The 15,398-nt window shown below is 45.3% G+C and overlaps 1 protein-coding gene across 1 annotated transcript in view; it reads left to right on the top strand.

Moving 5' to 3' along the window:
• Positions 1-11,670, top strand: part of CD9 (CD9 molecule) — a 33,572-nt gene extending 21,902 nt beyond the window's left edge. Inside the window, exons 5-8 of the mRNA XM_053258657.1 lie at positions 1,698-1,790; positions 4,673-4,768; positions 9,205-9,288; positions 11,285-11,670. Coding sequence (XP_053114632.1) covers positions 1,698-1,790; positions 4,673-4,768; positions 9,205-9,288; positions 11,285-11,350 — 339 coding nt within the window. The 3' untranslated portion in view covers positions 11,351-11,670. The remainder of the gene's footprint in view (positions 1-1,697; positions 1,791-4,672; positions 4,769-9,204; positions 9,289-11,284) is intronic.
• Positions 11,671-15,398: the final 3,728 nt, after the last annotated feature.

The raw sequence follows: 15,398 nt of genomic DNA on the forward strand, positions 1-15,398 counted from the left end.
CCTACTGGAAGTTTCTAAGTTGCTTGTACCATGCCATCTTGAGCTGTGAGGGCATCCAAAGAACTACAGAATTGCAAGGACAAGCTAATGGTAACAAAGCACAACAGATAGATATTCAAAGGTTACTGAGGAAATTTATTTTTCTTGTTAATATTGCGCCATTGCTTTACAGAGAACAATAAGTACAAAAAGGCCCCCCCCCCCAAAGTCTTTACCCTGAGGAGCTTATAGACCAGAGCTGCACAACTTTGGCCCTCCAATTACTTTTGGACTATAACTCCCATCATCCCCAGGCACAGTGGCCAATAGTTGGGGATTATAGGAGTTGTAGGGGCTATTCTCACGATCAGGAAAAATTGGGCTAGGAAAGCCTAGCCCGATTTTTTCCCAATCGTAAGAACCACCAGGCTCGGCTGCAAGCCCAGTGGTTCGCAAGCAGGTCACCTTCTGAAGTGCCCCTGCCCTAAAACCAGGTTTGTGGAGCGAGCACTCTGCAAACCTGGTTTTAATAATCATGAGTAGCCGCGATGCGGCTCCACGCCACACCTACTCATGAGGAGACCCCCGGAGGGGAGGCAAAAAGCTGCCTCCCGGCTCCGGGGGTCTTGCCAGCATGCCCTGCGCACTCATGCAGGGCATGCTGGAGCTTGCGGGGGCCAATCAGCCCATGCTTCCCCCAGCCCCGGCTGGCTCCGTCACATAGCCAGCAATCGTGTGGGTGGCTGATATGGCTGCCCAGGGCTCCCTCTCCGCTCACCCTGCAAAACCGGGTCTCATGGATCGTGAGACCCAACTGCTCATCTGACATCTGCAAGAGTGTTGAAGTTGCACAGCCCTGTAATAGACCAAAGTTCAACAGCAGTACAACACCTAAGCGAGTAAGGATATAGCAGACTCTGACATTTGCACATGCCCATTTCAGATACCAGATTTTAAGTGTTTGGTCTCTCTTCTCCTTTCAGCATGGAGCCTGTGTCCAGGTTCTGTTCTCTTGATCCAAAATAGATCTTGTGTTGCCCTGGTGTGGGATGGGACTGCATGTGCTTGTGGCATGTTCTGCCGCTGGCCCCTCAGTTAAGTACAGTGTGTACTTAATCCTATAAGGCACTGGATACTATTGTGTTCCCAACTTATGTTGACTGGCAATCAATTGAGGCTCTTGTACCTTTTTTATTATGGAAATATTGATCACACAGGAATATTGATATTCCTGCAGATGCCAGCTTTTTAGGTCTGGTGCAGAGGTCTGTAATGCTGACCATAGTTAAGCCTTAAGTCAGTCAGTGAAACCTTAGCTTAGTTTGCCAAGCTAAACCCTGCCCCTAAAACATGTGGATGTAGAGAGATCAGCAAGGCTGTTGAGAATCTGGAGAGGCAGGGAAGCTGCTTAACAATGGTTTGCCTCAGGACAGATGTTAACCATGGTTCTGCATCCTGGTTCACAACCATTTCTTAATCATGATTAGCATTCTGTCTGCATAGGTCCTGAGAAGCATGCGCAAAGCAAGCAAATTCTGAGAGACTAACTCAAAATATTTCAGCAGTTGTACCACATGCAACCTATCCTGGCCATATGCTTTTCTCTCTCATTTTAATAAACTGATTTAGGCATTGTACCCAACTTTCCGTCCTTTGATGCACAAATAAGCAAATGCATCTGGTATTAAGAAAAATAATTCTCTTGTACTTTTTACTAGATCATTGAGGAAATCAAAAATTTTTATGACGATGCTTATAGCAAAAGAAGTGAACCGAGTGCCAAAGAAACCCTGAGAGCTTTTCAGTTTGCAGTAAGTCAGAACTTCTATTCTTATTTGTTTCTCTGTTTCTGTGGCACACTTCCTAGAACCTCAACAAGCGGACCATGGGAATATCAGCATGAAGTGGCGCATTATGAAAAATATCCACCTTCTCTTTAAGGAAAATAAATATTCAGCTCGGCAAATGACTGCATGATGCCTTCAAATGTATTGCTGCAACTGTGGCAGATGTAACATTTTCCAGTCTCTCGCCACAATTAAGTAATTGGCAAAGAGCTCCCCCACTCCCCTTTCCTGTTTGAATTGTTCCACCCCCAGACATAATTGACATTATGTCTATACAGGGTTGCGTTATAACCTGCTACAGTTAGTGCCATCCTAAAACCTACCCATAGTGTAGTGGTTAGAGTGCTGGACTAGGACCAAGAAGACCTGAGTTCAAATCCCCATTCAGCCATGATAATTGCTGGGTGACTCTGGGCCAGTCACTTCTCTCTCAGCCTAACCTACTTCACAGGGTTGTTGTGAGAAGAAACTCAAGTATGCAGTACACCGCTCTGGGCTCCTTGGAGGAAGAGCGGGATATAAATGTAAAAATAATAATAAAATAATAGAGCTTGTGAGCCCAGGGAGGAGGAAGGACCTAACCATGGCTAAGAGATCAGAAAAAATGTACATCTGCTTGGAGCTAGTGAGTGCGGCTAAAGGTTAAATAAAAACGCAAGCAATATAGTCCATGTAAGTTAATGTCTTTGCATTTGTTTGGAAAAAATGATATAAACTTTTAATACAAGGATACCTACTTGGAGATTTGAATTTTTTTTTTTTTTTTACAAACAAATGAAAAATGTCAGATTTGACCTGACTCAGAAATTGTTGGGAGGGGGCAGTGGTTGTGTTGGGTCAGAACCACACACCCCTTCTATCTTGCCCTTGATATCCCCTTCCCTTACCAGGGGCTGTGTTGGGGCTGGGGACAACCGGCATGATGCCCTTTGCACACCTGCAGAACATTGGGGTCGGCCACTTCATTGTTGCCTTTGACTTAAGCTTTTAGTTTAAAGTGTCCCTCTTGCATACACACACACATCCTTAAGTCCCCAAGTGGTGCAGGGGATGTGTGGTCCTTTTAAGGGATGTATAACTTTATTTTGCTCAGTACACCAGAAGTGCACAGTTTAGGAATGACTGCTTAGGATGATAAGTTAGGGCCAGCCTGATTAGGTGGGATGATCCATGACTGGTTGTGTGGTGTATGCGTTTTTTCCCTACGTGCAGCTGTGGCAGGGCCTAACCTGAATCAGAGAAGGAGACTTACTTCTTTCCCTCCCCCACCCCCTGCTGCCCTTATTCCGGTGCCCTGTGCAAATCTCCTCCCTCTGGAGCTCTTGGCCATGGAGGTTTCAGCAGCTTAAGGGAGTGACTCTCAAATCAACATAAGGGGAATGATTAGCACCTTCTACCCTATACCTGGTGCTTCACCCCTGACCTAAATTGGGCCTTCCTATGGTTGCTTTTAGGAGGATGAGGAAAATACTTCCAGAATTTCCAGGTATTTGGGAAGATCCAACATGGGATCCAGCAACTAGCCATGCTGGGTCTTCCATCTTTTCCCTCTTTCTTCTAGAAGCAGCCATAGGAGGGCCCAATTTGGATCAGGGATGACTTGCTTCTCTTCCTGTATGCTGATCTTTTATTACTGTAACTATGGTCAATGGCTTCAGAGGGAGTTTTGCAAAGGGCACTGAAGTGGGGAAGGGGGCAAGACATCTATATTGAGGCCTCTATTGACTTCTATACTGGGGCCTCCTCTATCCAGATTGGGATACATATTCGTCATGAGAGCCACCTAGGTTAGCAAAAGACCAATCCTCCATAATTGGAAGACAAACATCTACCTTTGTTGTCCAGATCTGGCTCATTAAGGGCCGAACTACATGGGACTCGTCGGGAGATCCAATTATAGATCTCCCATCATCTCTTTTTTTAAAAGTAGGGAGAGGGGTGAACGGGTTCCAAGCAATGGTGCTGGTGGGGAGACAGTACCGAGACTCTTCCTTCTCCAGCTGACTTAGCATTTGAAATCCCTTTGCCAAATCAGTAATAGAAACAAATACTTGAACTCTGTCAGTCCTTTTTCTTCAGCAAAGCTATTAGGTCAGCACCTGGCAGGAGGGCTTAAACACCCTCTATCCCCATTGCAATTACCCTGAGCCAATCCCCCCACCCATGGCCCCACCTACACTTTTTAAAAGTTTCTAACAACCTGGGAAAGTGGAGAGGGGATGTCTCGTCGGTATTGCCCTTCATTTTCAAAGATAATTTTATTTTTAAAAGGGAGAGGGAGGGGAGAAAGGCATGTTGAGTATCTTTTGAAAAGATGTGGGGATCTTCTCTAGGACTTGTTCTTCATATCGAGTCATGTATTGGTCATGTGGCTCCCATATATTTGGCTGCTTTTTATGTTGGTAATCAGATAGAATAACAGAGAAGAGCTGTGAGAGGGAGGTAGAATTAAAATGCAGGGTAAGTTGGGTGGTGGCTTTCCACTCACAAGGGAGTCCAACCATAAGGGATGTCTGCTGTGGAAAAAACAACAACAATAATGCGAGAGCTGCACCCAGCTGGATCATTTGGGCTTGCACAGAAATGTGATTCTATGCCACTATCCTCTTACTGGATTTGGACAAAAGAAAAGCTGGAATTCTAGAGGGCTGCGTTGAACAAAAGACTTGGCAGGATTTTTCCATGCTTGCTTTAACATAACCCATGTCTTGTTAGCAAAATCTTTTCAGTTGATAGCCTGCCTAGGAGTATTGGTGCATATGCTTCAAGGATGTTCTGTTGTTTTTCAAAATAGAACGAGATGCAACTTTCATGCTGAAATGTAACTTTATCATCTTCTGCTGTAGCTAAACTGCTGTGGCCGTACTGGGTTTGTAGAGGCAGCTGTACTCGATGGCACCTGTCCCAAGCAGGAGGACATAGCGAGCACCATTAAACTACAGGTATGCAGCCATAACCTACTGTCCTGAAAAAGACCATGTATATTTCAACTAGTTGTATACAATGTTTATGAATATGATGAATATTTGTATACCACTTTTCAACAAAAGTTCCCAAAGCAGTTTACATAGATATAAATAAATAAAATGGATCCCTGTCCCCAAAGGGCTCACAACCTAAAAAAAGAAAAGAAAAAGAACCATAAGATAGACATCAGCAACAGCCATTGGAGGAATGCTATGTTGGGGATGGATAGGGCCAGTTGCTCTCCCGCTGCTCATTAAAGAGAATCATAAAAAGATACCTGCTCAGTTGGCAGGGGACCAACAGTTTGAATGTGATCATTCTTCTTCCATCATACATCAAGGGCTTAAGGACCTTTATAAAAAAGACCTGTACAAGCTGGAGATGATGCAAGTTCAGGTTTTACCTGAGTCCATCAGTGAAGAACTTTTCAGTAGTGCAAATGGCTTTCTTAGGAGGAGGGGGAAATATCTATTTGGAGCACCCCTCTAGCTCCCATGAGGATATGGCACCTTGAAAGAATTAGGCGCAACTAATTCTGTTAGTATGTAAGTCCAGCTCAACTTACATATGTCTTCATTGCATTGGGTATAATATCTAAGCCCATGCTTTTAAATAAGTGGGGCTTAACCTTTGCTGATCTGAGAGTTGGTTCACTTTTTTGTCTGATGGTGTTCATAGAGGAATATCCCCCCCCCCCGGAAAAAAATGGTCCCTGCTCTGAGCAGCTTACAAGCTGCTTACAAGGGGAAGGAAGGAAGAAGCAAAGATGAGGGATGTATGTGATAGGGATGTGCAAACCAGCTCCATCCAGAGTCCAATCGCACAGGTGCATGGCCTCCAAAATGGCCACTGTGCCAAGCAGAGAAGGCCAAAAAGCGGCCGAACACCCGGCCAAACTGGCCATGCCAAACTGGGGGCATAAGGAGAGCCCACGGTGGGAGGGGGAACCCCTGCAGACACAAACACACACCTCCAGCTCCAGCAACTCCCCAGAAAGGAGTAAATTTAAAAAATAATAATAATAACCAAAAAATGTTGGTGAACCACCACCCCCGAACCGGGTGTGGGTGGGCGGTTCAATGGGGTGCTGGACCGAACTGGCCCGGTTGGGTTCGAGTCCGGATCTGACACCAGCCAAATCGGGACAGCCGGTTCCATGCACATCCCTATTATGTGAACAAATGCAATTGCTTCCAGTAGGAATGAGGACTAGGTCAAAAGCTTCACTGGAGTACGGTTTGAGCTAGGATTTCAATGGTTGTCATAGTACAGGGTTCTGGGTTGGAATTCCAGGCATAAGGAACAGCACAGGTATGTGGATGGAGCTTTTCAAGTGGGTAAGGGTGGTGCTGTTAGAGGAACACAAGTGGGGCTGTAACAAGAGACAACTGAAAGATAAGGAGGGTGAGAATCTAGTGTTGGGATTCAAAGAGGAGCATTGTGTGGCCTGAATGACTTGTGGAGTGGAACTGAAAAAGCTGGTTTTCCCTGCAAGCAATATAGAAGTGGCGTTCTGACTGACTTTCCCCCCCAGCTGCTTTGTGAGAGAACTGAGCCTACGTATTCTCCAAAGAATATTTTCCTTGGAAAAAATTCCAGACACTTCTGTGCTTAAATTAGCAGATTTGCACACAGTAAACTTACTGTCCTAGAGCTCAAAAAGCAAAGTATGTATTGGTATTGGGCCTTGGGTGGTAAAATCTTTGCTTGAAATCACTGCCTTGAAGGGCAGCCTAGCACAAACCTGTACAACCTGTGACCCCTCAAGTTGGACACAATTTCCCACTGTTGCTTGTCAGGTTTTAAGAATATAAGAACAGCCCTGCTGGATCAGGCCCAAGGCACATCTAGTCCAGCATCCTGTTTCACACAGTGACCCACCAGATGCCACCGGAAGCCACAGGCAGGAGTTGAGGGCATGCCCTCTCTCCTGCTGTTACTCCCCTGCAACTCGTCTGAGTAGAGGCATCCTGCCTTTGAGGCTGGAGGTGAACCACAGCCCTCCGACTAGTAGCCATTGATAGACCTCTCCTCCATGAAGATATCCAAACCCTTCTTAAAGCCATCCAGGTTGTTGGCTGTCACCACATCTTGTGGCAGAGAATTCCACAAGTTGATTATGTGTTGTGTGAACAAGTACTTCCATTTGCTGCTCCTAAATTTCCAGGCAATCAATTTCATGGGATGACCCCTGGTTCTAGTGATATGGGAGAGGGAGAAGAATTTCTCTCTATCCACTTTCTCTACACCATGCATGATTTTATAGACCTCTATCATGTCTCCCCGCAGTTGACTTTTTTCTAAACTAAGAAGCCCCAGGTGTAGTCTTGCCTCATAAGAAAGGTGCTCTAGACCCCTGATCATCTTGGTTGCCCTCTTCTGTACCTTTTCCAGTTCTACAATGTCCTTTTTTAGATGTGGTAACCAGAATTGTACGCAGTACTCCAAGTGTGGTCACATCATAGTTTTGTATAAGGGCATTATAATATTAGCTATTTTATTTTCAATCCCCTTCCTAATGATCCCGAGCATGGAATTGGCCTTTTTCATAGCTGCCGCACATTGAGTCAACACTTTCAACAAGCTGTCCACCACGACCCCAAGATCTCTCTCTTGGTCAGTCACCGACAGCTCAGATCCCATCAGCATATACTTGAAGTTGGGGGTTTTCGTCCCAATGTGCATCACTTTACATTTGGCAACATTGAACTGCATTTGCCACTTTGTCGCCCATTCCCCCAGTTTGGAGAGATCCCTTTGGAGCTCCTCACAATCCATTTTGGATTTCACTACCTGAAAGAGTTTGGTATCATCAATTTGGCCACCTCACTGCTTACCCCTGCTTCTAGATCACTTATGAATAAATGAGAAAGCACCGGTCCCAGTACAGATCCCTGGGGGACCCCACTTCTTACTTGCCTCCATTGTGAAAACTCTCCATTTATACCTACCCTCTGTTTCAGAGGTTTAGGACACCCACTTCCCCCTGCTTTGTTTTGCAGTCCCATGCAGGCAGCCAGCTATGGAGGCGAGTCCCAGTGCTTTTTAATTTATTCATGAATGGCATTCAGCGGCATCTGGTGGGCCACTGTGCGAAACAGGATGCTGGACTAGATGGCCCTTGGGCCTGATCCAGCAGGGCTGTTCTTATGTTCTTATGCGTCTCACAATCAGTGAGACTCGCCTGAATGGAGTTAGCAGGGAGAGTGGGCTTAGCCCACTCTCCCTGCAGACGAGCATGCCAGCGGCACTGGACGGCCAAATTGGCCACCCACATGACTGCCGGTTCCGTCATGGAGCCAGCAGGGGCTGTGGGGATTGGGCGCTGTGCAGCCCCCGGAAGTTCTAGGATGCCCTGCCAAATGCGTGGGGCATCCTGGAGAGACCCCCATGAACGGGAGGCTTGTTTCAGCCTCCTGGTGGGGGTCTCCTAATGTGTTGCCACAGCGCAGAGCTGTGCTGTGGCAATACCTGGTCAAATAGACGGGCTTAGCGGAGAGCTCGCTCCTCTAAGGGGAGGGCTCACCTGTGAGCCCGGTGGTTCTGTGAGCCTGGTGGTTCTCACGATCGCCCAAAAGCGGGCTCCCTTAGCCCGCTTTTGGCCAATCGTGAGAATAGCCTAATGGAGTAAGACTTGATTCCATGGAGGGCTGCCATGCATGGCTGAAGGGCTGTGTTAGATTTGGTGCCACCAATTCATGACCCAAATTGATGGGTCACAAATTGTTTGGTCCTGGCATTGTGGGACTAAATTTCTTCCTCAACCAGAAAGATACCTGAAACCTCTTCCTTGTACCATTATTCACTCTTTTCCTTTCAGAAGAAACAAATTATTCAGTGGTCAGATATATAGTTGGTTTGTCAATAGAAGTCCACAAATCTGGGCAGGTCTTGGTAGCTTGCTAAACCTTTATCGCCACTAACTCTATCTGTCTCCTGACTGAGGGAGGGGTTTGTCTCCAGCATGGTGCTGAGGCACTTCAAATCCCAAAACGACTTGAGAGATGAGCCCCTGTTAGTCTCTCACTTCGGGTTGAAGAAGAAGATATTCCCTCCCAGTTGAACATAGGCAGAGTTTCTCCCTTTGTCCTACAACCTGAGCTGGCAAGTTGCTGGAACATGGGGACAAACTCTCCCTGGTTTGTGTACTTTCTCTGCAGATATCCATTGAACAAGGGAAGAGTGAGGGCTATAGCCATGATGTGTGTCTGCATGGGAAATGTGATTAGGCAATGCGCTCCCATTCTCCCTCTGTCAGCACAGCCTGAACGCCTGAACTCCAGGGTTTTATGGTGGTTAACCTGGACAGTGAGGTGCATGCATCACACCATTGGAGATTTGCTAAATAGAACAAATTCTACCTAACTGGTGCTGTGCAGCAGTTGGACTGACTGGGTGATTTCTTTTCTAGGGATGCCCTTCAGCTATTACAGAAGTCTTCTCCTCAAAGCTGAATGTGATTGGAGCAGTTGGCATCGGCATTGGTGTGGTGATGGTAAGTTGTGACCACCTCATTGGGGATAGCTTATGGATGAACATTGCATAATAATTAAGATCATCGGGTGTGGTCTGTCTCTGCGTGCCGCCAGTTCGTCTGGCAGGACTTGGAGTTGGGCCTTCTTGGGAGCGGCCCCTAGGTTATGGAAAGTGCTTCCCATGGAAATAAGAGGTCTATCATCCCTGTAGACCAGGGATTCTCAAACTTGGGTCCTCAGGTGTTATTGGACTTCAACTCCCATAATCCCCAACCAAAGGCCACTGAGGCTGGGGATTATGGGAGTTGAAGTCCAATAACACCTGAGGACCCAAGTTTGAGAATCCCTGCTGTAGACCTTTAAGGAAGCCATAAAGACCGACTTCTTTAGCTTGAGCTTTAATAGTATTTAAGTGGTTTCAACGGTGGCTAATGGTTTTAGGTTAATATTTTAAATTGACTCATTTTTTATTATGAACCACTCTGGGCTATGTTCAGATGGGTGAAATAAACAATAAATGAAATCAACAATAAACATGGAACTTCTTTCATACACATAAAGCTGCCATCACAGGCTTAGCTGCCCAGCAATAGGAGACGCAACTCCTCTCAGATTCCTCTGAGTTGGACTAGAAGACCTCCAAGCACTCTTATCATTCTAAAGTTTGGAGAGCTTCTGTCTTGCCTATTAAGTTCTGTCTAGTAGTGTTTAGCTTATTGGCTACATCCATCCCTTCACCACCTCCAGGCAACAATTTAGGATGTCAACAGCATCTCCAGCTGGGGAAGGCACAGATAGAGAAAGCTGGGTATCATCCACATATTGATGACATGCAATGCCAACCCCCTCCCCCATATTAATCTTAATGATTATAATTTTAAAATCAAATCAATTTTGGCATCTAAAAGTCTTGTAATGTAGTCTTTATGGGGTGAGGTGTTGGCCAAGATTACATGCACCAATTTGATTTAAGGGGTACGTTTTACCCTTTGACTGTGTCCCAGATTGCAGCCCATTTGATCTGAGCAAAGAATTCAGACTCTGCTTTTCCTGACCCAGAACAGAACTCTGCAGTGGTTGGAGGAGGAATTCAAGATCCAGTTCAGAAGATGGGTCTCCCCACCACCACCCACACACCAGGGGAAAAAAAGTTCATTCACTAGCTCCAAAAGAGTTCATTCACTTTGAGGATTTTTACATACATGGCTTTGGTCTTGGTTTCTACGCTCTGTCCCTCCTGATGCTTCCTAGCCCTTTGAGAGCAAGGTTCTGTTGCCTTAAAGGCTAGATACAGGTGGCCGTCATTATTCGTGGGGGCTCCATTCTCACCTATAGGCACGAATATGGAAACTGCAGACAATGAAACCTTGAGTCAACTGGGGTGAAGGTTAGGTTCCTAACTAAAAAAGGGCCAAAAAAGTCAGAGGGGGCAGAAATAAGAGAAGAAAAGGACAGTACCTTCTTCTCCAGCAATGCCCCCCAAATGGCTGAATATTCACACACACACCCCAGAAAAAATTGAGCCACAAAATGGCTCTCTGCTGGAAAATGGTGGCCAGAAATGACATTAGAAGTCATTTCTAGGCCACTTCCAGCCGCTCAAAACCACAGATAGGTGAATTTTGCCTGTTTTTCTACCCGTGAGTAATGAAACTAGGACCCCATTGCAGAGATGCAAAACTGCGGATACGGAGTCCACAGATAACAAGGGCCACCTGTAACTATTTAAGCTGTATTTTTTTTTAATGTCATTGAATGCTTTGTAGTACTTACAGATTGTGTTGGATAGCTGAGTTGAATTAAACCCATTAACTTGCTCTCCCTCACTTTGCCAATGAGCCTTACAGTGTGGATCACACATGTGAGGCTGAGTTAAACCAGTTCTGAAGGTGTCTCAGTCTCAGTCACAGCTAAATCCAAACTAAAATACCTACTGGTTTGAGTCCCAGGTCTGATGTGTGTTAGCCTTCTTGAAGAAACGTTAATGGTGTGTGTTTGTTTTTTGCTTTCTTTCAGATTTTTGGCATGATTTTCAGCATGATCCTTTGCTGTGCTATCCGCAGAAACCGAGAAATGGTCTAAAGTTATTTCAGCGGGCCCTCTCCTCTGTATTCAAGAAATCTGTTCCTAACTTTAGCATTCTGAAAGGCATTTCTAAAGTTATATATTTGTTACTTTTTAAAAAATGCTTTATTTAGTACTGATCTTATTTGTGCTCTCTGTTTATAAAAATTTAAAATAAATATACTGTTGGAAAGGTACTATATTTGTTAGACTAAAGTCCAACATATTGTACATAAGGTTTTGTCTCTAAATGCTGTCTTTTCTCCAAACTTATAACTGGGATGTAATTTATGTTGAAGAAAATTTGATACTTAATAAAGACTTAAGACCATATACTACTTTTAAAATTTCCCTTTGTCTTTTTGGTGTACCGATTCTGATACAGGAAGGTAATGAGGCTAGGCTAACTTCTCCGTGAATGGACTTGGCTGCCTGTGAGAACCGTTGGGAGGCACACAACCCCTAAATGAGGTGCAAGTGCTCCCTTAACTCTGTTTACCTCACGTGTCAACACCAGCTGCTTTCAGCTGGTGCTGCAACACTAACAGGTGCCTGCCTTTTGCTGGGGGGATTCCCAGAATACACTGTGACAAATGGGAGTAGGGAGGTGAGACAGTGCAGAGAAGCCCCAATCCTGAAGGGGAAACTGCACAGGGTTAAAGAAAAACAACACCCAGTCTTCCACACAGCATCACCAGAGGTGACAGTTGTGCATGTGTACTTCCCATGTGTCACTAGGGAATATTCTTGCCAGCCATGGGCAGCATGAAGGCAATAGCCCTTAACTCACTGGGTCAAGCAGTCTTGTGGGCTGAGGTCAACAAGTCCTTGCTTTCTCTGGCTTAGAATAAGCCCTAAAGTGACTAGTGCAGAGGCCACAACAAAGTCCCCCCCCCCACCCAGTATTTACTCTATCCAGTGTTTACTTCAAAGTAGCCCCTCTGTTTCTTGTCTAGCAAGGCAACTGGATGTTAGTTTTAAAATTTTCCAAACAGTCTGCCGCCTTAGAGGAGAGCTGGTCTTGTGGTAGCAAGCATGACTTGTCCCCATAGCTAAGCAGGGTCTGCCCTGGTTGCATATGAATGGGAGACTTGATGTGTGAGCACTGCAAGATATTCCCCTCAGGGGATGAAGCTGCCGCTCTGGGAAGAGCAGGAGGTTTCAAGTTCCCTCCCTGGCTTCTCCAAGATAGGGCTGAGAGAGATTCCTGCCTGTAACCTTGGAGAAGCCGCTGCCAGTCTGTGAAGACAATACTGAGCTAGATAGACCAATGGTCTGACTCAGTATATGGCAGTTTCCTATGTTCTCACCTTGAAATCTGTATCCAGTCAGAAGTTCCAGTTGCTTCAAAGCTTGTTTAGACATGAAAAATGGCTTAGAATTCAATGGTTCCTGCATTGCAGGAAGAGGTAGCTGGATTAGCCAACCCCTGTTCCTGGTAATGATGGGGAATCTGATATGGCCCATCCCAGATAACACCCCCACAAACTCAGTGTTAGAGAGAGACAGTATAATGCAAAGTATTGACTTGGACTAGAAAGATCATTTTTTAAATCAATCCACAGCCCACTCATCTGTTAAGCTTATTTCCAAGAAGCTCACTGAGCATGAATTTTGCCACCCTGAAGCTCCCTGGAAGGACAACCCAGGGTTCGGGTTTGATAGCCTGGCTTATTTATGAATGGTGGTTCATGCAAATCAGGCTCAAACGCAACAACAAATTGTGGTTTGTTATTAACCACAAATGAAAGCTGCTAATTTCCTCTTGGGCACAAAGGAGTGAGGAGAAAGTGCATGAGTCCAAGGCTTAGGCTAACATACTGAGCCATGGCTTAGTCTTAAGTCTGAACCTGCCTAGGGACACCACTGGGCTAAAGCTCAACTTACTCTTTATGAACCAGTAAGTGGTGCGAGGGGCAGGCTTTGCCGCCTCTTATCTATATCCCAGGTAGCCGTTGGCTGTTTCCTTAATCCCATACAATTCATTGGGGACTTGCACCTGGGACTTCCTGCATGCCCTCAGTAGTAGCACCCTTTCCCCTCGGGGATTATGACATTCAGTATTGGTACATGCTGTGGAGGCCGATGGCACCAGCATTAGGAGCTTCCATAACTGCTTAAAATTAGACAGGGCAGCCAATACCCATATTGACCCAGGGTGCACAGAATGTGATGAGTTTTCATCACTGAGAATTAGGCTTAAAGCCTGCAGCTTTGTGCCTAACCTATCTCAAAGGATTGTTGTGAGGATAAGGGGGGGGGGGGAAGAGAAGAGATATTTACACTGCTCTGAGCTCTTTGGAGAAAGAGTGAGTTAAAATGTGTTGAATATTAATACTTGGGGGAAGCATTTTACATCACATAATTTCATGTGAATTCGTTACATTCTATGCTCTTAATGCTGGTGCCATTGGTCTCCATGGCATGTACCAATACAGAATATCATAATCCCTGTGGGGAAAGGGTGGTACTACTGAGGGGCATGCAGGAAGCCCCAGGTTCAATCACTGGCATCTCCAGGTAGGACTGAGAAAAATTAATGTCTGAAGCCGCTGGAGTCAGTAAGACAAAGCTGAGCTAGATGGACCCATGGTCTGAGTCAGTAGAAGGCAGCTTCTTATTCACCAGAAATGCTGCTATGAAACTTAGTATGGGTGAACTATAGCTCAGCTTGTCAGGTTTGACCTAGATTTGTCTTCAGAATATGGACCAGTTCTCATAATCCAGCAATTGCAATTATGCAATTACATAATGGGAGAAGAAGGTGCACACACTCCTAGTTTCCTGCGTGGGGGTGGGGGGAACTGAGAAGTGATTGTGTGCAAGGGCTTAATTGTGGTTGCACAGGTAACTAACCATCACTATCTATCTTAGATGTCAGGTGGCCAATGTCAGTGGCTGCACCAAACAATCACAACTGAAACTTCACACACTTGTCACTCTCTGGCAGAAAAGTGGGAATCAGGAGCATGCATGCTGCCTCTTTCCTCTGCCACCTGACATGTGGCAGCATAACTATGATAAGTGAATTGCAAGAAGTGGCCCTATAGATAATGCTTATGGTTTTCTCCATCATTGCAAGGAGCATATAATGAGCCACATCTTTCTTTCCTTTGCTGTTCTGCAGTCATAACAAAAGGAAAGGGTAGGAGGGACTGAAATGCCTAAATACAGCTACCAATATTCTGAATTCCAAACCGTTACCCAGAACGAGTTACTTTTATGTGCTCTGTAACTGCAACACAAAACCAGATGAGAGATTTTTCCAGTGTGGGACACAAACTGCCACATTGTAGTCTTGCTGAAAATAAATCTACAAGGAAGTCATTCACTGGGCGTGAATGCTTTGCTTGACTGAGAGCCCTGTTTGATGTTCAATAGACCTTCAGAACTGGGCTAACTGCTGGCCTTTTTATGCATGTTTCTCAATCATGACATTTATCTCAAACTCCCAGCAGATCAAGCAACTGCAGGTTTGGTGTTCTACGATGGTAATTCACAATTCCTCTAGTTTAAGAAGAGCATTTTGAAAAAGCAGACAGCCTCACTAAAATGTAAAATGCAAGACAATAGTCTCACAATTCAAAATGTACCTGTGTGGATTTGTTTCTTACAAGGTGTGTTCAAGGGTGGAACTACCCACTACCTTGGCAAATGTATGTTCCAAAACCTGTATTTCCCACGGTAACACCAACAGAATGGAGCTCATAATCTGAGAGTGGAAGTGGGTGCTTACTTAACTTTTAAACTTCCTGGATTGTGGTGGCTTTTTAATGGGTTGTGCTGTATGTGTATATACAAAAATAGAACTGACAGGAAATGATGTCCCTAGTAGAGGATGGCACAGATTATTCAATGTGAAGGGTGCATGCACAGAAGCACTCTCTGGGAGGAAGTACATATTCTCCCTTTGCCTTAGCCCTTCTAAAGCCTGGCTGCAGATTTTCTTGCGCAAATCAGAGCTGGCAGGGTATGATTTGCAGTGGATAAGTTTCCAGCTGACGAGTGGGTGAATATCCCCTTTCCCCTACCTGCCTCTTTCCTACTTACTCATCTGTGAAGCTAT

Source organism: Hemicordylus capensis, chromosome 5, assembly GCF_027244095.1.
Source record: "Hemicordylus capensis ecotype Gifberg chromosome 5, rHemCap1.1.pri, whole genome shotgun sequence".
Lineage (NCBI taxonomy): Eukaryota > Metazoa > Chordata > Lepidosauria > Squamata > Cordylidae > Hemicordylus > Hemicordylus capensis.